The 26718-nt window shown below is 36.6% G+C and overlaps 2 protein-coding genes and 1 pseudogene across 2 annotated transcripts; all 3 read left to right on the forward strand.

Moving 5' to 3' along the window:
• The first annotated feature begins 7222 nt into the window (after positions 1 to 7222).
• Positions 7223 to 13134, forward strand: LOC130241701 (chemerin-like receptor 1). The gene is made up of 3 exons (XM_056473616.1): positions 7223 to 7354; positions 7789 to 8068; positions 11860 to 13134. Exons 2-3 carry the CDS (start codon positions 8065 to 8067, stop codon positions 12816 to 12818), a joined length of 963 nt encoding a protein of 320 aa, XP_056329591.1. The 5' UTR covers positions 7223 to 7354; positions 7789 to 8064; the 3' UTR covers positions 12819 to 13134.
• A 322-nt stretch (positions 13135 to 13456) lies between these two features.
• On the forward strand, positions 13457 to 17470 carry LOC130242073 (C3a anaphylatoxin chemotactic receptor-like; annotated as a pseudogene).
• Positions 17471 to 23955: 6485 nt separating this feature from the next.
• Positions 23956 to 26423, forward strand: LOC130242451 (C3a anaphylatoxin chemotactic receptor-like). The gene is made up of 3 exons (XM_056474567.1): positions 23956 to 24083; positions 24517 to 24796; positions 25152 to 26423. The coding sequence occupies exons 2-3, from the start codon at positions 24793 to 24795 to the stop codon at positions 26105 to 26107; spliced, it is 960 nt and encodes a 319-aa protein (XP_056330542.1). The 5' UTR covers positions 23956 to 24083; positions 24517 to 24792; the 3' UTR covers positions 26108 to 26423.
• Positions 26424 to 26718: the final 295 nt, after the last annotated feature.

A 26718-nucleotide genomic window follows, 5' to 3' on the forward strand; every position in this document is an offset into this window, starting at 1 on the left:
TACCCTGATAGAAACCTATGTTTAGAATTCTAAAACGCATGCTAGTTAAGATCACAGGGAGCTTCTGGGATCGCGAGAAATGCAAACGGCTGAAGTATAAGGTAGATTCAATGAGAAGTACACATGTTTGCAAACCTACCTAAAGATACAACCAATAATTCCGATTAGAGCGATAATGTGGAGAATATTGATCTTGTGTTGAGCCCAATGAGCCTTGCATCTAAAAATAGAGCTAGCGTGTTCCTTTAGTGATATCGATTCGACTCACGCTGAAAAAGGCGGACGTGAATCTACAAACGGAGGATATGATGACGCGCCTGTCAATCAATATTGGTGGGCGGGGGGACCGCTCTCCTACGTAAAGTTGCGATCGGTTTGAAAACCGCTCCAATTGGTCCACTGTTTTTTATGTTGTTAAATTGAAAAAAAAGCACTGGGTGTGCTTATATCACCCCAATATGACGGTCTATACACCATACATGCACATATGTCTGTCCAAACAGCTTGAAAAGTAGATTTTTTACCATAGGTGCCCTTTAAATTTAATTCATATCTGACTCCAATTTTAGTATGAGGTGGTTTAGAATATTAATATTTTTTCCTCGTTTTATCTGACTCCATTCATAAAACATTGATAAGATTATTTTGTTTCTTTTAATATTACTTTAGATTATGATTGAATATTCTCTTCGATTCGTTATTTTATATTATTCTTGTTTATTTGGAATTCTATAACATCCTGAGTCTTGTACTGGCCGAGCATACAATCAAAGCAAAACTAAATCAAAGCAAAACTGTTTGATAATACTATAATCATTACAATAGAATCAAACAGAGCAATTAGTTTAACTATTAGTAACTTTGAATAATCACCATATGATTTAAACAGTATTATAAGTTTAGAGATGAAGGTCTACCCACATTTAGATTGGTCTCAACATTACTTTGTTGTTCTAAATAGAAAACCCATTATTGGCCTTTTACAGTCTAAGTATACTTGAATTAATGCCAGTGTGTTAGTCGGAGCTCTAAGAACATCGTATAGCGTGCCACGCTGCTCCGTCTGTCGTGTTTTAGTCCATTACTAACCTGTACAGTGGCTTGTGGTGTTATGGACTTAATGTAATCTGCTAGAGAAAATAACACAAACTCTGTTTGAATAATTTAAAACATCATTTATTAAGCAGGTAAATGTGTATTATGCCAATTCATTCAGTCAATTGATAAACAATCAATACACGACACCAAATTCTCAAAGATAAATCCGAGATTAAAAGATGCATACCTGACTTCAAAATATACATAGAATGGAGCATTACAGCTCCACGCTATGGGCTGATCTAGTTATAGGATCACGCCGAAACTTTAGAAACTTCCCTTTAAGTAGTACTTTCAAGAATCCCCTCGAGGAAAGGGGTGTGTCAAATAAAAAAAGGCATTTGCATATAGTGGAAGAGTTTCTGCCTATAGGCAGAAAGGCACACCCTTCGCAGTGTTTCAAAAGATACCTGAAGTTATATATCTATTGTTTTGATTATGTCTACTTCTGAGGGAATGGGACCATTGTACCAGTCGCACTGATACATTTCAAATGATATCAAACATGATAGATAAAGTCACTTGGGTTGATTTAGAACATTCAGACTTTGAAATTACCATTCTGTGTGAGTATAGTATGTAGAGAGGGTGTGTGAACGGGGGTTGCAGGCATGCTTCAAATGTAAATGAAGGAAAGGAGAAGGGCTGGTTTTCCCGCATTCCCACCTGCTGGGTTGTGGAGCCGATTGTCTCTGTGTTTTCAGCTCATATTTGAATTGTCAAAGACATCAAAATATTTGTGCTATCTCAAGTCTTACACCCCTTTTCAAACTACATACATAAAAACATTATAAATATACGTTGCACAATATAAATAAAAGAGATTTTAATACTAATTTCAGCAAATAAGCACCCTTAATGTGTTTATTCCTTTATTAAGATGCATGGTAATGTTTACTTTTACCGTTTCATTTAGGGAAACTCCTGAGATAAATAAGTTATATCTCTGAACTTTAATAATAAACCTATATAAAATGCTGCGCTTCCCACCTCCAGTCGCAATGACTTCTGGGACTTCTAGAGCAAGATCTGTGCTCAAGTCTGCATCCATGCATCCTCAATATCAAGAACACATCCGGGAAGTTTCACGCATCCTCTGTTCTTGCAGTCTTGAGTATTGAAACTGAACTTTAGCAGCTGATGACGTCGTTACATGAGAACACAAGGACGCAAGACCGCTGAAGAACGCATATTGAGAACAGTGTTACCAACTTTGCAACTTTGTCGCTATATTTAGCAACTTTTCAGACCCCCCGAGCGACAAATTTTTTAAAAAGCGATTAGCAACAAATCTAGCGACTTTTTTGTGTGTTACTGGAGATTTTTATAGACTCTTGTGTGTCCGTACTGTACGGTCCCTACACTTCTCAATAGTCGCATTTCCACTGTCGGGCCAGTGCGAGCCAAGGCTTTTATGGGGCCGGGCCAGGCCAATCGCCCGGGAGGTTGAGCAGTGAGGCCGAAATCATGTCACGTTTCCACTGTCGGGCTAGTAGCGCACACCTCGTCATGCAAACTCCGCCCCCAGAACGCCTCCCGAATCAAACGTCACACAACCCGCCCACTTCAGCGGGAATCAAGCAAATAAAGCACACCAGCACATCATCACAAAATGATTCAAATGAAGACAACCAAAATAAACAAATGACACATTACTGTACAGTGGTACATTATTCATTATATTCATTTACTTGCCGACTGACTGTTGGCATCATGCATCGAGTGGTCTCGCAACTAACGGAGGGACCCAGCGCAGTGAGCGCACCCATATTATAAACCCACAGAAATTCTCTGGTATTAACTTGGTATGAAATGTATTTTACAACATCCTCGTTTTGATAGACATCTTCAAACATTCAGCCCAAATGCTCTGGAGAGACCTAAAACATAATTTTTTTTCCCAAGGCTATATGAAACTTCCAATTAATCCCCCTTTTTTTAAGGATGTAGCGTATTATTCAGTGATCTTAAGTAAAGGAAAGTGTTAAGTGATTCAGCACATAAGAGCAAGCAATAAAATATAGGCTATTTCCTTGCGCTCAGCAGTTTTTAACTAATAAAGCTCTACATGTAACAAAATTTCATTTTTATATTTTACCATGTCATATAAAAATATAAACACTTGTTTGAGAACATTTTGTATTTGCAGTTTTCCCCCGATGTGTTTGTAAAGCGGCGCTATGGTGTGCTGCGCTGCGCAGGACTGGATGACAGAAAAATAGGTAGCCTGGTTTTAAAACGGTTTAATTTATGTATTGCATATACCTACATTGTTCTAGCTTTTGTTTGTTTTATATTGGTTTATTTATTTAATGTGATTTTTTATATATGATATTAGTAATCCTTTAAATGATTTCAATATAGCTTAGGCTATTTTGTCGAGATATGACACTATTGTTTTGAGTCTACAAAAGTGGACACGTAATTCATAAAGTTTTATATCTTTCTGTTGTATTTATATTGTGTATTATCTCCAAAATAAATAAAAACAGAAAAAAGCCGCTCACGGCATCAACAGTGCTGTGAAGGGAACGCTCTTTTGTCCGGTCTCACATTCACATACAGACATCTAACCCACCTTTTAAACTTGACAAAAACTCTCGACAACCTTTACTGGCTGCTGTGTCTTTAATATGGTGTAAAGATTATTATGCATAATTAAAACATCAAGGAGGACGCAGCAAAGAAAAGTCACTAAAATTAAAACTTTATAAGGCCTATTTTATGCAACAGCCTTACATTTAAAAGGGAAACATAAGGGTGATCATGAGCAAAAAGACCCCAGCCTATAAGGCTATATGTTTTCTTTCCCTTATTTATTTATTTATTTGCCTCATTTACTCGTGTGCCATCGGAAAACTAGTGTAATGGCGGCATGCCGTCTTTACCAGACTCAGGCAAAGTTCGCCTCTTCTTTCACTCCGCCCCGAGGCCCCAGCTGCCCCTCTTTGGCCCAAGGTATTCGGCGGGCCGCTGGCCCCGAGAAAGCCCAGCTTTGGCCCGATCAGGCCCCAGAATTGACAGTGGAAACGCAACTGGCCTTGGCACGCAAGCTTTAGACGCAATAGTGGAAACGCGGCTGATGCCGTCCACCCTTCCCCACCTCAGAGCCCTGACAGGGAGCCCAGTCAGTCCTCGTACAGTAGTCTCTCCCACCTGCAGCCTAAGAGCAGATCACCCCTCTGCATATCTACGGCAAATGGTTTAGCACCAGCAGTGTGAAGGTATTTCTCTTTTACAGTCAAACTGATCTGCTTCTCCTTTATTCAAACAATTTAATTTATTCTTTTATTCTTTTCTTGTTCACTATCACAGATATTTTAGTGACAGTTTCGGAACTTGTCTGAGTTTATTAAGTCAGAGAGATTACTGCAAATTCACTACACATCTATATTGATAAACTGTATTCAAACCGCAATAACTTTAGTTCACATACAAAAACATACATAAAGCGTAGTGCAAATATAAATCCTCCTTTATTAACCATAGGCTGTAAAACAAACAGAAACGGTAGATTGTGATGATGTCAGTAATATGCAAATTGACGTATGACGTAATCTACAGAGTAGTTTACTTGATAAGAGTTCAATTTCCTTGAGAAATAAACTGAGTGGTCCACACCATCCAACCCAGTTTGCAAAAGAACTGCACCCACCCTGATCTGACTCGCATCCACTTGAATCATAAAAATATAAGATTGTCATCATGGCAAAGACTAGACAAATTAGTTTATAAAACTGTTAAAAACAAAATCTGTTAAACAACACTTTCACATATTTGATGCAATACCATTTTTTCTTTAAACTTCACAAGAGGGCTAATATTTTTGTCTTTAGTTGTTTTACCCTTTACCTTCTAATGCCCTATATAGAAAGTCTGAAATGACTATAGAAATGGACCACTTGTTCAATGAAATACCAAATTCTAGGGACATTCCTAGCAAAACAAACAATTAAACAAACAAACATTTGTCATGACCTGTCACTCAAAAGCAGCTTGCTATAGCTACTTTATTTATAATGTAGCCAATTTGGTTTCTTGAAAGCTTTCTTGCTGTATAAGCTGTTCATTTTGTTAATTTTTTTAACATTTACCACTGTTGAATAAACAGATTTATATTTTAAATACACCCTTTGACGTAATGAGCTGTACATATGTGATTCTGACCATCATTTTGTAAAAGCAGTGATATTTCAATAGCATCCACTGACACATTAAAACATACTGTAGTAATTTATAAGCTACTAGTGTTTTTGAACCATATGCCTATTATAAAAATAGCCTATTTAAATTCTATAGTTGCTCTGGTATCACAACAACTATAAACATAACCAAACACTGAAAAAAACATATTTAAAAACACTATAATATTTACTATAAATTACCATAGTATTTACTCATGAGGTCATTCGTCCGCGAAAAAAAATGCAAACGCGATCTCCACCTCTGGTGACGGTTCCAGGCGTCAAAACAGATTCGGGATGTGTCCGACTTCTGATGTATTTTTTGAGCCCTCCTCTAATATGGGGTTCCATTTGTGCCAAAATTCCCATGCCTGATTTGTGCTTTGTACTTCACATTTGTCTTCGTCTACTCTCATTGCCCGCATTTTCAGGAAAATCAGCATTGTTGACGTACATGTTGTCTGTTGATGTCATCTTAATCTGTCGTCCTGTCGGTTTTTCTCTGTTTTATACTGTCATATTCTTTAGGGTATTCTGTCATCTGATCTGTTGTCCTTATTGTTGTCTATTCATCTTTACTGTCATCCCCACCGTTGTATGCTGTCATAAGGATGAGAGTATACACAACAACATAGACAACGGCAATAAGGATGACAGAACATATGACCATAAGGACGACAGCATACAACTGTAAGGACAGTGTTGGGCAAGCTACTTAAAAATGTAGTGAGCTAAACTATTAGCTACTCTACTTAAAATGTAGCTTAACTACACTAAAAGCTACCCTCTGTGAAATGCAGCAAGCTAAGCTAAAAGCTACATGGCAAAAGTAGCTTAGCTACATCTAAGCTATTTTTACAATTTTCATTTTTAAATCAAAGCAACTTAAATCCAAGTCAATCATATCTTAGTGATCAATAAAACTGTCAATGAAACATATAAGGCAGAATTGTTCAGTTCAATTATTTACTGTGAATAATATGCTGTACTTAACAGAAAGAGATTATAGTAAATAACAGCTAAACAAAAAATCCAATTAAAACAGGTGTTACACATTTAAAATTCTATACTAATCTATAGTAAAGGGAAATATTTTGGAATTAACATTATATATATATATATATATATATATATATATATATATATATATATATATATATATATATATATATATATATACATATATATATATACTAAAGTATTTTTTGAGAAATTAAGTTATTGCATCTTAACATGTACTTCTTGAGGTATGGTCTTGTGGAATCCTGCTTCAGAAATAACTCCTCTCATCTTTCCATCAAGCAAGTTTCGGTTGGCGACGTCGCCAACCAGAGGTGGCAGTAACGCACCAAAAACTTTGTTGAACACCATAAAACAGGAAGAAAGGAAATCGTCCTTCTCGCCATCATATGGATTTACTTTCATCGGCTAGACACCGGCCTCACAGCTCCGTGATTGTCGGTGCCATCACTTCTTGATCCGCGATCGGTAAATGTAGCTTGTGTGGACGCTACTGTGCTACTTGACTAATAAAATAGCTTCGCTACTGAAAAGCTATTTGATTTAGAAAGTAGCGACACTGCCGCCACACTACTGAGAAATGTAGTTAAGCTTGTAGCAGCACAACTTGTAGTGATGCTACTGCCCAACACTGGGTAAGGATGACAGTAAAGATGAATAGACAACAATAAGGACAACAGATCAGATGACAGAATACCCCATAGAATATGACAGTACAAAACAGAGAAAAACAGACCGGACGACAGATTAAGACGACATCAACAGACAACATGTACGTCAACAATGCTGATTTTCCTGAACATGCGGGCAGTGAGAGTAGACAAAGACAAATGTGACGTAGAAAGCAGGCATGGGAATTTTGGCACAAATTGAACCCCATAGCCACCTGCTCTCGTCTACATTGCAGTCAAGGAGAGGCGCACCTCAAACCAGTTGTCAACAGCGATTTAGAAACAGCCCATATATGAGAAGTGGTATATATTGAGTCATCTGAGTGAGACGCGGTTTCCCTCCGTGAGGCATTGTGAAGTGCGGGGTAAAGTTATTGGCAAGTAAGTTTGTTCCTTGACGGCATGTTTGTAATTACCCTTGTATGTTTGATATTAAGTCTGAGATGTTGTTAATGACCCGCGATCGGCCGCGATCTTTAATTTCCGTGTGAAACAACAGTCAAAGTTCTTCTAGCATCGGCATCGCGGCTAATCCCGATGTCATCGTTGGCATCTTGTTTGTGTTTGATTAGGATTCAGTGTACTATATTCCACATTTGTTATGCCTTATGCTGTCACACGTCCTTTATATAATGCAGCTTTAGTAATGTATGTCCATTTATATTCTGTTTATACCCATACATTAGTCTGCTGACTGCACTTTCAGACAGTTGCAAATACTGTATTGTTTGTAACGGGATAATTATTGTGTCAGTACATAAATATTTTTCGTGTTTGATATTTTATTATTTACTAATACTTATTGTTCATTACAGAAAACTACCTCCTTGCTCACAATAAAAGGTGGAAAATATCTCCTGACTCCTACTCCTTAATCAGAGTGCTGAAGTGGTCAGCAGCATTAAAGAACTGGCATTCTTAATTGGGCAATACCCAACAGCAGATATTTGCTGATGACCATATTTAGTCTTATCAGTCAATAGGGATGTACCAGGGTTTGCTCTGGTATAAAACCAACTATCGGTCGCACAAACAAGAAGAAGGAACAAGATCAAGACTCGACTCTTTCCACTGCATTGACATCTCAAAACATGGGTAAGATTTAATATCTATTATGCATATTATATGTTTATAAAAACCTTTCAGAATATAAATACAAGATTGTTTATAACACAGACAATACACAGAGATAATATACAATCCATATAATTAAGCACAAGATACACATTTACTTTCTCAAACAAATGACCCTTCATATAAAGATGTCTTTTTAATGAATCCACACACTGCAAATGCAAAGTTATTCAATATAAAAGACTAATTATTGCTTTTATTCTAATGAGGTTTTATTAAAATGTATGAGAGGAGCATGATCAGAAATACTCTAATAGCTAATCACTTAAAATAGTTGGGTTAATAATAACCCAACAGATAACCTATAGATGGGTCAATTTGGCACCGACCTTCTGTTGGGTTATTTTAACCCAATTCGTTGGGTTGATAAGGTTAACCCAACAATTTGGGTTACAAAATTAACTAATTTGTTGGGTTATTTTGCAAAAAAATAAAACGGCTTAACCACTATATAATAATAAATTATTATTATTATTATTATTATTATAGTAGTAGTAATCTTTATATGTAAATAAAAATACACAGCTTTTAATACATTGGCAAAGCTTTATTTAATTTTATGAATTTAGTGCCACTCCTCCCACAATAACAAACGTCTGAGAGCAGTTTAGTTCATCCCCAAGCAGCAGGTCAAGAGGGTTCCTTCTGTCTCTGTTGCTCCTCCTCCTCCTCTAAGTACTGAACAAAATACAAGTATACACACATGAATTAAAGGGCACCTATGGTGACAAAATCTACTTTTCAAGCTGTTTGCACAGACATGTGTGTAGATATAGTGTATAAACAGTCATATTGGGTTGAAATAAACACACCCAGTCCTTTTTTTTCTAATTTAACAACATAAAAACGGTGGACCAATTGGAGCGGTTTTCAGATCGACCACAACTTGACGTAGGAGTGCGGTCCCCCCGCCCACCAATATTGATTGACAGCTGCATGCATTAACATGTCCTGGTAGTCACGTGTATAATCATATCAACAAGACAGGACGAGCGCAAAGCAACCGGGAATAAAAGGTCTGTTCAGTTCGCTAGGATCATTAATCATCATCAAACATGATCAAGAGTGAGTTTTACAAGTTTAAAATGTTTTAAAACAGAGCACGTGTGTAATGAATTACAGCGATTCACTTCAGAATCACTTAATCAGCACAGCCGCGTGTCAGAACAATTATAAAAGAAGACGCTTCAATCCCGGTTTGTGGACGTTAAATCGGGTAAATACAGCAGTGGATATTACCAGTATCATGTCACATATGCTTGTGTGTGTGTGTGTGTCTGTGTGTGTGTCTGCGCTATGAGTGTGTGTGTCTGCGCTATGTGTGTGTGTGTCTGCACTATGTGTGTGTCTGTGTCTGCACTATGTGCGTGTGTGTCCTCGCTGTGTGTGTGTGTCTGCGCTGTGTGTGTGTCCTCGCTGTGTGTGTGCGTGAACTTTGTAATGACATTGTGTGTGACTCATTGTTGCAGCTCCACAAAAAAAATGCATCAAATACTGATTGTTAAAGTTCTTACTGTAGTATTTCTCACAAACGTTACGTGAGATCGTGGAGGACTAGCCTTAAAGGCCCAGTGCAAAAAAAACCTTTTCCCAGCTATAATTCAGACACTTCAAACAGCTATAATAAATAATCTGATGGGTGTTTTGAGCTAAAACTTTACAGACACATTCTGGGGACACAAAAGACTTATATTAAACATGAAATACCCAATGATGTTTGCTCCAACCTTAAAACAGAAATTTAAAATTTGCACATGTATGCCGGACCAAATAACAACAAAAATCATGTATTTACCCAGTTTAGCAATGGAGAAAAGATACCTGTAAGGCTGCAAGTACTCAACGGTACCTTAAACAGGAAAAAAAAACTATGAAAATGTGCACTTTTAGCTGCAGGATTAGTCTTTAATGTGAGTTCTTAAGGTGCATCACATTTGCAAATTTGGTGGGCAAATAAGGTCCATTTTACATGGTCAATTGTGCACTGATGTTCCTCAGTGTGCTTAATTCTCATGCTCAGAAACTTGCAAAAGAGTCAAACTCCTGATCACAGATTTCTACTGAAATAACTGGAACCTGTCAGTAAATTGTCATAATGCAATAATTAATATAAACAGGTTAATGTCTGTAATATCTCAATTTATTTGGTCAAATGTTCCAGGAGTGGAGTCCTGAAAATTCTGAACTGTGCTTAGAAATCAGTCATCTGTACTTACCTGTGGCCTCATGCCTGATACAGAGTCTAATACCAAATTCACTCTCAAATAAGGCACAGAAACACTCTTGAAAGAGACATTTGTGTCTGTACACACTACCGGTGCTGTTCAGAGATGTATAAATACATTTACAGAAGAATTACAAATGTATAATTTGATTTTAAGACATATGCTGATGTAAAGACACCTTAACAGTATACGATACAGCTTAAGTGTGTGTATCGGTGCATTTTTACATGTACATATACAAAATACAGAGCTGTTGTTTTCTCACCTTTCTCAACAAGATTATCCAGGAGGATTAAAGCTCGCTCTGTCCAGAGCAACCTACAATTAACAAACAAACAAAAAATAAAACAAACCACAAATTAACATGAGCTGACAGACAACATTTATCAGTTGAGTGGTCACAGCATCACTAAAATCCCACCTGAATTGAAAACTGGGCAAGGACAATGTGTGTTTAAGGGCTTTGGATTATTGTTTATTAGCATATATTACTACTATTATTATACAAAGCTAGCAGATGTTACAATTCTTATATATATAATTTTTTAGGCTCATATTTAATTGCTGTATGACATATATAACTGATTTAACATTTACATTAGCATCTAACATTATCAGGGTTGTGGTTTCATCCCTGTAGGTTAGTATAAGATGTAGGGAAAATGCAATTCTCAGGGCCTTCAATATAATACACAGAAACAGTAATAATAACAACACTTACCTTTCAATAGTTAATGATCAAGTACCTTGAAATGGATAATAAATCCTCTTCTAATAAAAGATGATATAGCAAGCTTCTTCTCTGCTCTTGTCCAGGATACGTTCCTCATGACTACACAGAAAGAAATGTTGCGCCCTCTAGCGGCGAATAATAACCAATAATAATATATTGCTCGGATTCCGTACCTCTTGAGAAAACTAGCAACTTCCTGAATAAAATGTAGCACATATATGTGTCTATATAAGCATTTAGTGATTACAATATAGTTTCCTAGCATAAGGACAGTGGTTTTTAAGACAACATACCTTCAACAAGACTGGACGCGACTCCGGTTTAATGTCTTCGCTGGGTCCTAAAGGCGAGAATGATGGCGGAATATCTCAAATACGTGTATCATTTCCTCCAAAACAACTGTAGAGATGAACACGGAGGTAGAGAAAGCGCTTTTAATCGCATATACTGTAGGTCGGCTATTAAACAAATAATAATAATAATTAAATTAATAATAATTAAATAAACTTTATAAGGCAAAAACAACATCACGTACGCATATTAATACAGCATAAATACAGCGGTTCTTGGTCAGTTAAATCAGTTGACTGTTGAAATTCAAAAATTGTAACCCAACTGGTTGAGTTATTAAATAAATAACCCAATAAAGGTTTAAAATAATCTAACAAAGCACCAAATATTTTTAACTCAACCATTGGGTTAAATAAATAACCCAACGTTTTTTAGAGTGTAATAGATCAGAATTTTGCAGCACAATGACACACTGACGGTCCTTTCTGTGCTTCTTTGTTTAGAAAACAGCAGTTTTGAGCTTAAAAATGTGACCGGAAACTCAACAGACAAGAGCACTGAGGAGAACAAGGGATTTGAGATTTTTCTTCTCTGCATTTACTCTGTAACTTTTGTAGTGGGTCTCATTGGAAATGGGCTGGTCATATTTCTGGCCGGCTGCAGAATGAAGACGACTGTCAACTCCATTTGGTTTCTGAATTTGGCGATTACAGACTTCAGTTTTTTTGTACTTTCAATCACAAATTTTTGCTTAATCGTGAGCAATCAGCACAGTGTCTTCACAGGCGACTTTCTCTTCATCTCAATATTACAAAATCTGTTTGCTAGTGTTTGGTCTTGTGTAGTTATCAGTCTGGATCGATGCCTGTGCACATGGATGGCCGTTTGGGCGCAAAAGAACAGAACTGTGCGTAAAGCCAAAATCATCTGCATCGTCATCTTGGTTTCATCCATCCTCTACATTTTACCTTTCTTCAAAGTTTTTAAGATTACAGGTACAATTCTTGTCACATATGAATTTATAGTGGTCTTTCTCATCCCCTTCCTGATCATTGCATCTTCATACATCGCTATTGGAGTAAAAATCAAACGCCTCAAAAAGAGGAAGCATTTCAGGTCATACAGACTAATTTTAACTGTAATCCTGACTTTCTTCATCTGTTCATTTCCACAACATGTTTGCTGGTTTTGTATGGTAAGGGCAGAAACTAATAATTGGACTCTTACTAATCACTTTTGGAACCTATTTGGTTTTACTCTCTACCTGATTAATCTCAACAACAGTCTGAACCCATTTCTCTATGTGTTCATGTGTGATGATTATAAGAAGAAGCTGAAACAGTCTCTGGTGCTGGTGCTGGAGACGGCGTTTGCTGAAGATCATCTGGACATTAAAGAAATGAGACAGACACAAAATGATAAACAGGCAAAACAAACCACACTTGAATTGCTAGAAATGTAGAAAACTTTTTGGGGGAAAAATAAAGTTTTGCAATCATTGTTAATACTGTAATTATCAGAGTTAAACAGTAACTGTCATCTGTATTCAGTATAATTTTCTGTCTAAGACATATCTTGTAAATTATAGCTTTATAAATCCAGGTTTTGTGCTTGGTTTAGTTATGTGTCCTTGTTTTCAGTGTCTGTATATTCACTTAGGGCTGATTTCATTGTTTGGTTTGGTGTGTGTATTTAAGTCTCAGTCTGTCTTCATTGATGTTTGTGTCGTTGACCTCTTCATGTATTTTATTTGATTAAAAGCATTGTTGTGTACATAATTCAGTTTTTATTGTCTATTATCAACACTAACACATTATTTATTTATCAGATGACCATTACTGACCAGTTAAGGATTTTTTTATGATATTGGCTAAATTGTTAAAATGTTTATTTTTTTAGAAACTTGTTTTAAATTAAAAACTGACGCCTATAGGTAAATTAAAAACTGGCCAGCACATTAAACTTTCCTATTTGATTAATAATAAAATTAAAAATATTAATAATCCTAACTTTTGGTCTTTCAAACCACCCGATATATATACAGGTTTAATTTTCCTGTCCCCACCAATGTCAGGTGCAAACCTACGCCCTTGCGCTGTCATGACTGCACGCTCCGGCTTAAGGCCGATCTATGCTTCTGCGTCAAGTGCCAGTGTATGTTCTGGCACAGCCTGCCCGTGGACACGTAGCCCTCGACGTGGCCGTCGCCGATACTGACACGTACCTCTCAAAAAATATAACTACATATTGCAACGACGCGTAGCCAAGCTCTGCGATTGGTCGGCTTGGTGTAGTGCTGACGAGACCGAGAGGTACGTAAACCTGTTGGAGTGACTGTTCACAAGTGTCGAGTCCCATGAAAGAGTTCCAGATGAAAAGTATTGTTTTGTTTACCTTACGATTAAAGTTGTTGCACGTCCGCTGGTTCCCGCCTCTGAATGAGCGAGTTTGAGCTACAGTACTTCTACATTAAGGTACCGTTCAGAAAAAACAACACCAATGAAGAAACTCGACACAGAAGAACATAAAACCGACTGCCAGCTAGCGTTTCTGTGTTACTGCAGAGGGACACAAACAGCACGCAGAAGTATAAATGCACGGCAATGCGCAAAGGCAGGTGCCTTTACTCACGCCAATCACTCAACGCAGAAGTATAAGCAAGGCTTTAATGCGGGTGTGTGTGAGGTCCAGACGTGGTCTGGATGCACGCTCTTGTCATGGTGTATGTGGCGTTTTTTGACATTCATTTTACATATAAGAGCTCGTGTGTTCTGTCCTGTGCTGGCCCATCGTCAATAATTCAGTGCTCATGTGCCGTCATTGAGGACGACGTTGATACAGATGTCTTTGAATTCCTTGTCTTTAAGGATGTAGTTGAGTTTGTCATCGATCTCTTTCATGTCTGTTGTGCCAAATCCTGTCAAGCCTATAGTATAAGTGTGTATTAATGCTATGTTTTTTCCCCACAGGGATGTTTAAGTTATTTTGTTTAGTTTTTGTCAAATAAAGTCCTTAATTTCTGCAATTGGTTGTTTGCCTCATCTCCTCCTCCAATAAGAGCCCAGCGGAGTGAAGATGGCTCCTTCTCAAACGTTGCATTTTGGTCACTTTCCAACTCAACCTAAAAACAACAAAATATCAACGTCTATTGATGTTACAGCTTGACGCTGTCTAGACGTTAACACCACAACGTCTATCAGACATTGGATTTTGGTTGCCATACCTGATGAATAGATGTCAGTATTTGACATCAATATGACGTTGGATTTTGGTCACTTTCCAACACAACCTAAAATCAACATAATATCAATGTCAATTTACACCGTTATTGGACATCAAAATAACATTGTCCTTAGATTCAGTCGATTTAAATCTAACCTAATATCAACGTCTTATGACGTTGTGTATCTGCTGGGTATTGGTTGGGTTTAGGGAAGGAGGAGGGTGGCTCAGACGATCGGTCAGTCAGTCATTCAGTAGGTCAATTAGTCAGTCGACAGTGGCCTCTGGTGAAGGCAGAGAAAACAAAACAATTCACGAAAATTGCAAAAAAGTAGCTCCTGGGATGTATTTGGCGCCCTCCAGAAATGTATATAGTGGTAAGTTTTCAGAATGAGCCTGGGTTGTTTTATTCTTTTCATCTATGTTAAGCTTCTTTGACACAATCTACAATGAAAAAGGCTTAACAGATAAATTGTCACTAAAATTCAGTATTTAAGCCTCATAAATGAACAGAAAAATGACAGGAATTACTTCAAAGTGCAATCACCCCATTTCAATGGAGATGTCACAGTAATTTCTCTGATAAACATCACTAAGATCCGCCCCTGTGTGCCTAAGAATATTTGTAGAAAATATCCAGTTTATGTCCTATTCTTTCTTAAAAACACCTGAATGTTTTATTTAAAGTTGTTTGCTTCATGTTTGAGCAAAAGAAAAGTCTAGTGTGGCAGGAAATGTTCTGCGGTGGATTCAAACTCATGATACTGTACATCTCTAATCATTTCATCAAGTTTGCTAATGGCCATATTTAGACTTATCAGCCTATAGAGATGCAGTAGCAGAGCTGCTGTCTGGTATAAAACCAACTATCGGTTAGCACGAGCAAGAAGACAAACCAAGATCAAGACTCGACTCTTTCACACCTCAAAAACATGGGTGAGAAATGTATATTTATTATGCATATGTTTATAGAAAACTCTCAGAATAAAAACTCTAAACTGTTTAAGATGAAAGTCAATACAGAAATATAAGAGAAAATCAATAATATAAATAAGAACAAAAGTTAGATATACGTTTTTCTGTAAAACAAGTGACCCTTACATGGATGTCCTTCTTTCAAAATGAATCTATACACTGCAAATGCAAGGTTATTACATTTAAATGACATTTTTGTCTTATTCTTCTGATATTTTATCAAGAATGGGGAAAAGCTCAATCAAATAATTAGGAAATTAGGAAAATATAATTCTTCTAAATAACTTGGTGTGTGTGTGTGTGTGCGTGTGTGTGTGTGTGTGTGTGTGTGTGTGTGTGTGTGTGTGTGTCTTGTAATCCTGACCTTGTGAGCACCATACTGCATGACCTCAAAATTATAGCAATACCAGAACATTTAGACCTTTGGGGATATTTTTTGGTCTTCATGAGGAAAATGGCATTTTGAATCCATGGTATTTAGAAAATGTAAAAATGTAGACTGTTTTCTATGATGGTTTAGGGGTAGACTTAGAGTAAAGGGACAGAATATACAATTTGTACAGCAGAAATATCATTACGTCTATAGGAAGTCACCTAACTTAAATAACTAAATAACACCTAAATAACTGTAAATGTGTGTATCCTCTGTCCACAAGTTTTCCAGCTTCCTCACCGCTATTTCCACACTCTTAATCTTAAACATTTATTTATCTTATATCTTTACTTAACTCTTTTAAATGTTCACTTTTAATGTCACTTGGAAGTTGATACTCAACTCTAAAAAGACATCTAAAAGTTTCATTCTGGCTCCTCAGTGGACATTTTCTAAACGTACAACAAAGACGTCTTTTTGACATGCATTTGCTTATGGGAAACTTTACATTCAAGGAAATGAACAATGAATTTGCACAAAGATCAAACAAATTTTAAAGCAGTCCTCAATGTGCTTCTGTCTTCTGTCTATCTTTTTCTTCTTTGTGTAGAAAACACAAGTTCTGGACTTGAAACTGTGACTGGAAACTCAACAGATGAGAGCACTGTGCAGAACAAGGCATTTATGATCTGTCTTCTCTGCATTTTATTTGCCACCATCATAGTGGGTCTCATTGGAAATGGGCTGGTCATATTTTTGACCGGCTGCAGAATGAAGACGACTGTCAACTCCATTTGGTTTCTGAATTTGGCGATTGCAGACTTCATCTACCTTTTAGCTCCAATCACAGGTGCCTTCCTTAGCTTGAATAAGTGGCACAATGTTTTTACGGATTACTTTTTCTCCATCACAACATCTCTAAATCTGTTTGCTAGCATTTTGTTTCTTGTAGTTATTAGTCTGGATCGATGCCTGCGCACATGGATGCCTGTTTGGGCTCAAAATAACAGAACTCTGCGTAAAGCCCGAATTATCTGCATGATCGTCTGGGTTTCATCCATCGGCTGTATTCTCCCTTTCTTCGTTTTTGAGGTTACAGATACAATTCTTGTCACATATGGATTTATAGTGGCCTTTCTCATCCCCTTCTTGATCATTGCATCTTCATACATCGCTATTGGAGTAAAAGTCAAACGCCTCAAAAAGAGGAAGCAGCTCAAGTCATACAGACTCATTATAACTGTAATCCTGACTTTCTTCATCTGTTCATTTCCACAACATGTTTGCTGGTTTACTATATTAACTGAAAATAATAATATTTTGAATGACAGTGATCCAATTGGGATGCTACTGAATTTTAGTATCTACCTGATTTATCTCAACAGCAGTCTGAACCCATTTCTCTATGTGTTCATGTGTGATGATTATAAGAAGAAGCTGAAACAGTCTCTGGTGCTGGTGCTGGAGACGGCGTTTGCTGAAGATCATCTGGACATTAAAGAAATGAGAGACACGAAATGATAAACAGGCAAAACAAACCACACTTGAATTGCTAGAAATGTAGAAAACCTTCAAAGGTTTGTGAACATTGTAAATAGTGCATATGTTTATAATCAGTCAGTAGTCTTTATTCAGCATGATTTTCTGTCTAAGACATATCTTCAGGGCTTGACATTAACTTTTTTGATCACCAGCCACTGTGGCTAGTAGATTTCCAACATTACTAGCCACTCGCCATTTTTACTAGCCACAATTTTCTTGTTGGGAAAATATATTTTGCTTAAATTTGACTTTGGCATGCTAAAATTATTTGATTTAGATGTTGTGTTATTCCACATGCCTTCTCATTTATTTAACTTCTTGTGTATATTGTGTATTAGCTTGCTCAGTGCGCATGAGCAAATGGGTTGTCGCAATGCAATCAGTTTTTATTTCATGACTTTTCAGGGCTCAAAATTAAGGATTTACCAAATGTATCTCTGACCACACCAAATAAGTATTTCTTAGCCACATTTTTTAAATGTGTAAAAACAAGGAAAATATAGCTGTATAGGTGCACTTTTTAATTCAACAAAACATTTCTTTAAAAAAACATTACATTTAAAAAAGAATTATTGTCATGGATCTAAAATATGCACAGTAATCTGTCCTGGCTAAAAGTCCCAGATCAGCAGTAACTGCACATAAACAGGGAGTAATCTCCCATTAAAGCAATGTTATTGTTATTGTAAAAATTATTTTTGCATTTGTCCAGTCTATTTCAAAGGAAACCAATCGCACCCGTTGCGCTTCTTTTAGGCACGTTTGCTTTGCGCAATTAACCGGGAGCGCGCGCGCGCTTTTTAACAGTCGCGCGCATCACATCAGCTGTTAGCGCGAGTGATCATGCTCTCATTCTGTATTCGACATTCTTTTGCTCGCGCGAACACAGTTATTTTTGTCAGTCGTGATGCTTCTCGATTCCAATATCACCTTTGCACGATTATTGGGCCATGCTTATTGTCGAACACTGCTTTTACGAAAACTACAATTTTAAAAATGATTTTCAACCAGCCAAAGTGGCTAGTGGAGGTGTCTGTCTAACCCGCCAGAGCTGAAATCTACCCGCATTTGGCGGGTTGGCGATGTAAAGCCCTGTGTATCTTGTAATTATAGTTTTATAAATCGAGGTTTTGTGCTTGGTTTAGTTATTAGTTAGTTATGTCCTTGTTTTCAGTGTCTGTATGTTCACTTAGGATTGATTTCATTATTTGGTTAGGCGTGTGACCTGTATTTTATTCAAGATGTCCTAGCTGTAGCAGGATGACATACTGGATCAGGTCCAATATGTAGTGAATATTTTATCTCCCACTATGGTAAAGCACATGCTACTGTAATGCTTGGGATTAAGTTGGGGTAGATGTAGAAGTTAATAACACACAATGTAATGGGTAATTTAACAATGAATAGAAATATTTATTGTATGTATCGCATGCCTGTCTACTACGTATTGGACCTGATCCAATACGTCATCGTGCTACAAGTTGCAGCGAGAACACAAAAGCATTGCTCTGCACATACTCTCTTTTTATTGCCTGTAATCAGCACTTTATTTTGTTTTTCAGATGACCATTACAGAGCCATTATATTGATATTGGTTAAGTTGTTAAAGTCATTTTAAAGCTATTTTTATGTTCCATCAGTCAAAATTGTGTTTAGAAATAAAACTAATTAGTAGACAACAAATCCTTATAATTTATCATACACGGCTTGTGTTCACGAAACACTTTATCTTACCACTAAGCGTACTGCTAAAAAGGAGTAAACATTTTTGCTGAGACACTTTTGCTAAGCTAACAATATCTGAAATATTGTGAGGGATTTTATTTCTCTTTTCTTCATTCTTGTCAAGCTTCTTTTAGAAAAAAGGTAGAGGCTGTTTCTCTCAAGGTTATTTTCGTCAATTGGTGAAGTTGGTTCCTCACCGTTGTCGCCACTTGCTTGCTTGGTTTGGGACTTGTGGAGCTGCGCATCGATGGATTTGCTCTTCAGTTTTTGGACTTCCAGCAGTGAAAATTAAACTACACTAAACTAAACTAAACTTGAACTCTGAAAACGGGACTGACAGTTTCAATTTACTATAATCTTCTATGTTAAAGGGCACATAGGTTACCCCTTTTTCATATTTAATATGTCTTTTGTGTCCCCAGAATGTGTCTGTAAAGTTTCAGCTCAAAACACCCATCAGATTATTTATTACAGCTGTTTGAAGTCTATATTATAGCTGGAAAAAAAGTTGTTGCTGTTTTTTTGTACTGGCCCTTTAAGGCTAGTCCTCCCCGCCCACCGTTCCCACGTGCCTATTAGCAATCGCCACCCTCGGCTGCCTTAGGAAGCAGATCTCACGTAACGTGTGTGAGAAATACTACAGTAAGAACTTTAACAATTAGTATTTGATGCATTTTGTGGCGTTGCAACAATGAGGCACAAACAATGTCATTACAAAGTACACACACACATAGCGCAGACACACACACACACACACACACACATAGCGCAGACATACACATACACACACATGCGGTTGACCTGAAAACCACTCCAATTGGTCCACCGTTTTTATGTTGTTAAATTTGGAAAAAAAAGGACTGGGTGTGTTTATATCACCCCAATATGACAGTTTATACACTATATTTACACACATTTCTGTCCAAACAGCTTGTAAAGTAGATTTTTTACCATAGTTGCCCTTTAAGCTGCTTAGACACAATCTACATTGTAAACGCGCTATAGAAATAAAGATGAAACTGGCAGAGGTGCAACAGCTTTAATCATAAAGTAAAAACAAAACAAAAGTTTCCATCTGGAGCTCCTTCACGGGACTCCACACTTGTAAACACTCGCTGCATTGGGCTTGTGGCTCTCAACCCCACCCCCACTCATCACCGCTACCAAATCGACCAATCACTGACCATCATCACAACGTGTAGTTAAATTTATTGAGAGATTCGCATCGGCATCAGCCAACATAACATAAAGAACATAAAGCAAAAAGAAAATGTCTCTCATGTCTATGTCTATTAAATGTGTATTAAATGATCAAGTACTGATCAAGAGTCATCCTCACAGGTGTGTGGGTTTTCTGAAATCTTCAAAGCTTACTCCAAAATCAAGTGTCTTATGAAATGACATGATAATAATAATAATTCCTTTATTATATCACATTTGGGTACTCAAAGCACTTAAAAGATGTTGGGGGAATCTCTTCATTTATCACCAATGTCACCAGGTCAGACACCAGCTAATTGGTGGGGAGCAGACGTGATGAAGTGATGAAGCCAATTATAATATGGGGATGGTTAGGAGGCCATGATGGAGAGATGTGAAATTTAGCCAGAATACCAGAGGTACACCCCTACTCTTTTCAAAGGACATCCTGGGATTTTTAATGATTAAAGAAAGTCAGGACTTCGGTATAACGTCTCATCTAAAGAACAGTGCTCACTGACAGTCCAGAGCATAGGTCTAAAACTTGATTCCTGGAGGGCCGCAACTCTGCACAGTTTTGCTCCAACCCTAATCAAACACAGCTGATCCAGCTATTCAAAGGTGTTCAAGACTACTATTGACTATTAAGCAGGTGTGATTTGAAGGTGGCTGGAGAGCAGCGGCTCTCCAGGAATTGAGCTTGAGACTATTGGTATAAAGTCTCCATCACTATACTGGGGCGTTAGGAACCACATAGGGGCATGAGTAGCCCCTGGAAGCAACTTAGTTTTCCCATCTAGCTACTAACCAGGCACAGCCCTACTCATTCTCAGAATTTATCTTTAGTATATAATCAAATTAGCATTAGCATTAGTAAATTACATTTATTTGTCAGGCAAAGATTTTCCATTCCAATTCACATAATTAAACAAAATAAGCCAATTCAGACTGTGTTGATAGATTTAAACAAATTAAATTTAGTTCATGGTGACCCAATCGCGTGGCGGCGCAGTGTCCGAGCAGGCGAACGGGCTGCAGAAAGCAATAGCATCTGCAAGCCAGCTAATGCAAAAAGCAAAGTTTCTTTGTTGCAGGGTGTTTTTAAGTGACCTGGTTTGGTAAATCTATCATTTTAACTTTCCAGACAATGCGTTACAAAAACTTCACTTTATATATATATATATATATATATATATATATATATATATATATATATAGATAGATAGATAGATAGATAGATAGATAGATAGATAGATAGATAGATAGATAGATAGATAGATAGATAGATAGATAGATAGATAGATAGATAGATAGATAGATAGATAGATAGATAGATAACATTTACCAGTATTTTATATAACACATTAAACATCAAACACAAAAAAAACACCTGTACAAACAGAGAACATGCAGTTATGATTCATCTTTTATAATTATTGCCCTGCAAGGTAAGTGTAATCTGCTTTAATATCATGCTATTTGGCAATGTTTTTTATTATATGTGCGAGTTTTAATATAGTAATACGCTAATATCAATGGACAGGCACGATTTATTCCAAAAATCTTAGAAACATAAAAAAGGTGTGAGGGAGAGTTACAGTTTTTTAAACATCTCAAAATTAAACACTTAAGCAAAGTTCTGTGATTAAGAGCATTTGTTTTGTACATTGTGAGTCGTCTTCATTAAATTGCCTCATGATGTCAAATAAAAAAGTCAGTCATGAGATGAAACGTCTGCAGTTCTAGCTTTTAAAATCATGTTTGCTTGTGATTTTATAACAAGAGACTTTTAAACACAAACACCAAGTTAATTCTGTTTTTAGAGGATTAATTCAAGTTAATTTCTGTTTTTTAAATTGATTTAGATTTGATAAATAAACTTTACTATGTTATGGAAAATGTCATTTTTTAGTAATATGAGTAATTGTATTTTGACTTGTCACAGTAAAATCTAGTATAAAGTAAGCTGATAGTTTTTATTATTATTATTATTATTATTATTGCTATTATTATTATTATTATTATTATTATAATGCTTCTCTAATATTTGTAACTATTTGTTTTTCTCCACAGATATTTGAGTGTGTCCATGTAAAATGAGCAGTCTAGCAGGTATGAGTTGCTTAAACATTTTAGACTAAAATATTTACACTATGACCACATTTGCTGTCCATATGCAGAGTGCCCATGTACATTCACAAGCTGGATGAGCTTTCGAGTCACATCAAACACACAGAATGAATATTAAACAATATTTATGCATTATCCATATAACTTCTGTTGACATTAAGAAACATTGAATATAACACATTGATACTAAAATAGTTAAAGTGAATAAATAATTGTATTTAAATGTGTAAATAAGTAATCAGCTTTAAGCTGTAAACCTGTGGCTAATTATTTTTTATGTTAATAGGTGTTTTTTTTTTTTTCTTCTAGTTTTAATACGTAACCATCAAGCATGATTGTGTCCTGAAGACCTACCTCATTTGAAGAGTCTGTGCATCTACCTCAATGTAGACTTGTAATAAAGACTTGTAAAAGAATAGGTGGTAAGTGTGTCAACCCACCCTCCTTTCATAAATGTATTTGTAAAACTCACATGAGTCACAGGACTGAGTTTAGAACACATCTCAGTGTTTTTTTCCCTTTTGCTCCAGGACTGAAAGTGATCTTTATCATTTGGGCTGAGGATGCTGGTCCTGGGGACTGACCTACAGATGTTGGTGTAGAAGTTCTGTAGAATCTGCTGAGTGTCACATATAGATTGGATGGACTATTTGGGCTCATGTACACTTAAAGGGTTTGTTTAACCAGAAATGAAAACGTTTAATTATTTATGTCCTACCAAACATTGATTTGTCTTCGAAGTACAAATGAAGATACTTCGGGTGAAATCTGAGAGCTCTCATTCTCTATAGACAGCAATGGTCCCAACTTGTTTAAAGTCCAGAGAAATACCCAAAACATCCTCAAAACAGACCACATGCTTTCAGTTGTTCAATCAGAATATTTTTAAGCAACAAGAATAATTTTGAGTGCATATGAAGCAAAAATAACAGCCTTTGAGTTTCTTCTGTTGAACATAAGATATTTTGAAGAAAGCTGAAAACCTGTAATCTTTTAAACCAAAAAATGCTTGCTGGGTCTTCTGTGATTCTGGCCATCTTTTTGTAAAAGCAGTGATATTTCAATAGCATCCACTCCCACATTAAAACATACTGTAGTAATTTATAGGAATAATAGTGTTTTTGAACCATATGCCTATTATAAAAATTTTAATTCTATAGTTGCGCTGGTATCACAACAACTATAAACATAACCCAACACTGAAAAAAAACATATTTAAAAGCACTATAATATTTACTATTAATATATTTTCATGAGATCATTCGTCCTTGATAAAAAAAAAATAATAATAAAATAAAAAAAAACACGAACGCGATCTGCATCTTTGGCGGCCAAACCGCGAGATTCGGGATGTGTCTGACTTCTGATGTATTTTTTGAGCCCTCCTCTAATACCTGCTCTCATCTACATTGCAGTCAAAGCGAAGCGCACCTCAAACGAGTTGTCAACAGTGATTTAGAAACAGCCCATATATGAGAAGTGGTATATATTGAGTCATCTGAGTGAGACGCGGTTTCCATCCGCGAGGCATTGTGAAGTGCGGGGTAAAGTTATTGGCAAGTAAGTTTGTTCCTTGACGGCATGTTTGTAATTACCCTTGTATGTTTGATATTAAGTCTGTGATGTTGTTAATGACCCGCGATCGGCCGCGATCTTTAATTTCCATGTAAAACAACAGTCAAAGTTCTTCTAGCATCGGCATCGCGGCTAATCCCGATGTCATCGTTGGCATCTTGTTTGTGTTTGATTATGATTCAGTGTACTATATTCCACATTTATTATGCCTTATGCTGTCACACGTCCTTTATATAATGCAGCTTTAGTAATGTATGTCCATTTATATTCTTTTTTTACACCCACATTAGTCTGCTGACTGCACTTTAAGAGAGCTGCAAATACTGTTCTGTTTGTAACGGGATAATTATTGTGTCAGTACATAAATATTTTGTGTTTGATATTTTTAATATTTACTAATACGTATTGTTCATTACAGAAAACTACCTCCTTGTTCACAATAAAAGGTGGAAATATCTCCTGACTCCTACTCCTTAATCAGAGTGCTGAAGTGGTCAGCAGCATTAAAGAACTGGCATTCTTAATTGGGCAATACCCAACAGCAGATATTTGCTGATGACCATATTTAGTCTTATCAGTCAATAGGGATGTACCAGGGTTTGCTCTGGTAGAAAACCAACTATCAGTCAGCACAAACAAGAAGACGGAACAAGATCAAGACTCGACTCTTTCCACTGCATTGATGTTTTAAAACATGGGTAAGAAACTAATATCTATTATGTTTATTATATGTTTAAAAAATCCTTTCAGAATATAAATACAAGATTGTTTAAAACACAGACAATGCACAGAGATAATATAAAATCCATATAATTAAGCACAAGATACACATTTACTTTATCAAACAAATGACCTTTCATATAAAGATGTCCTTCTAATGAATCCACACACTGCAAATGCAAAGTTATTCAATATAAAAGACTAATTATTGGTTTTATTCTAATGAGGTTTTATTAAAATGTTTGAGAGGAGCATGATCAGATATACTCCAATAGTTCAGAATTTTGCAGCACAATGACACACTGACAGTCCTTTCTGTGCTTCTTTGTTTAGAAAACAGCAGTTTTGGGCTTAAAAATGTGACTGGAGGCTCAACAGACAAGAGCACTGTGGAGAAGGGATATGAGATTTTTTCTGTCTGCGTTTTCTTTGCCACCATCATAGTGGGTCTCATTGGAAATGGGCTGGTCATATTTCTGGCGGGCTGCAGAATGAAGACGACTGTCAACTCCATTTGGTTTCTGAATTTGGCGATTGCAGACTTCATCTTTTTTTTACTTTCAATCACAAATGTTTCCCTACTCTGGAGTAATCAGCACAGTTTCTTCACAGACACCTTTATCTTAATCGCAACATGTCAAAATATGTTTGTTAGCGTTTGGTTTCTTGTAGTTATCAGTCTGGATCGATGCCTGTGCACATGGATGGCTGTTTGGGCTCAAAATAACAGAACTCTGCGTAAAGCCAGAATCATCTGCATCATCATCTGGGTTTCATCCATCGTCTACATTTTACCTTACTCCAAAGTTTTTAAGATTGCAGGTACAATTATTGTCACATATGGATTTATAGTGGACTTTCTCATCCCCTTCCTGATCATTGCATCTTCATACATCGCTATTGGAGTAAAAATCAAACGCCTCAAAAAGAGGAAGCAGCTCAGGTCATACAGACTCATTATAACTGTAATCCTGACTTTCTTCATCTGTTCATTTCCACAATATATTTGCTATTTTTGTATGGTAAGGCCAGAAAATAATAATTGGACTCACACTGATCAATTTCAGAAGCTCTTTCATTTTACTCTCTACCTGGTTAATCTCAACAGCAGTCTGAACCCATTTCTCTATGTGTTCATGTGTGATGATTATAAGAAGAAGCTGAAACAGTCTCTGGTGCTGGTGCTGGAGACGGCGTTTGCAGAAGATCATCTGGACATTAAAGAAATGAGACAGACACAAAATGATGAGCAAGAGACGAAAACCACACTTGAATTGCTAGAGATGTAGAAAACTTTTTTGGAGAAAAAAAAAGTTTTGCAATCATTGTTAATACTGTAATTATTACAGTTAAACAGTAACTGACATCTTTATTGAGCATAATTTTCTGTCTAAGACATATCTTGTAAATTATAGATTTATAAATCCAGGTTTTGTGCTTGGTTTAGTTATGTGTCCTTGTTTTCAGTGTCTGTATATTCACTTAGGGCTGGTTTCATTGTTTAGTTTGGTGTGTGTATTTAAGTCTCAGTCTGTCTTCATTAATTTTTGTGTCGTTGACCTCTTCATGTATTTTATTTGATTAAAAGCATTGCTGTGTACATAATTCATTTTTGATTGTCTGTTATCAACACTAACACATTATTTATTTATCAGATGATCATTACTGACCAGTTAAGGATTTTTATGATATCAGCTAAAGCTTTAATTCTTCTAATGGTGGCAGAGTCCAGACACTAGTCCTGTCACGTCTCATATGTTGTGCTCGGCTCAAGTTTTCTTGGGTCTAGCACTCATTTTCTGTCATTGTGTGTCTCTGTATGAGCGCTGTCGCAGGAGTGTAGATTTAGGGTGGACGGAGGGGACGCGTCCCCACCAATATCCACCGACCATTGATATGT

Source organism: Danio aesculapii, chromosome 15, assembly GCF_903798145.1.
Source record: "Danio aesculapii chromosome 15, fDanAes4.1, whole genome shotgun sequence".
In the NCBI taxonomy this organism is placed as follows: domain Eukaryota; kingdom Metazoa; phylum Chordata; class Actinopteri; order Cypriniformes; family Danionidae; genus Danio; species Danio aesculapii.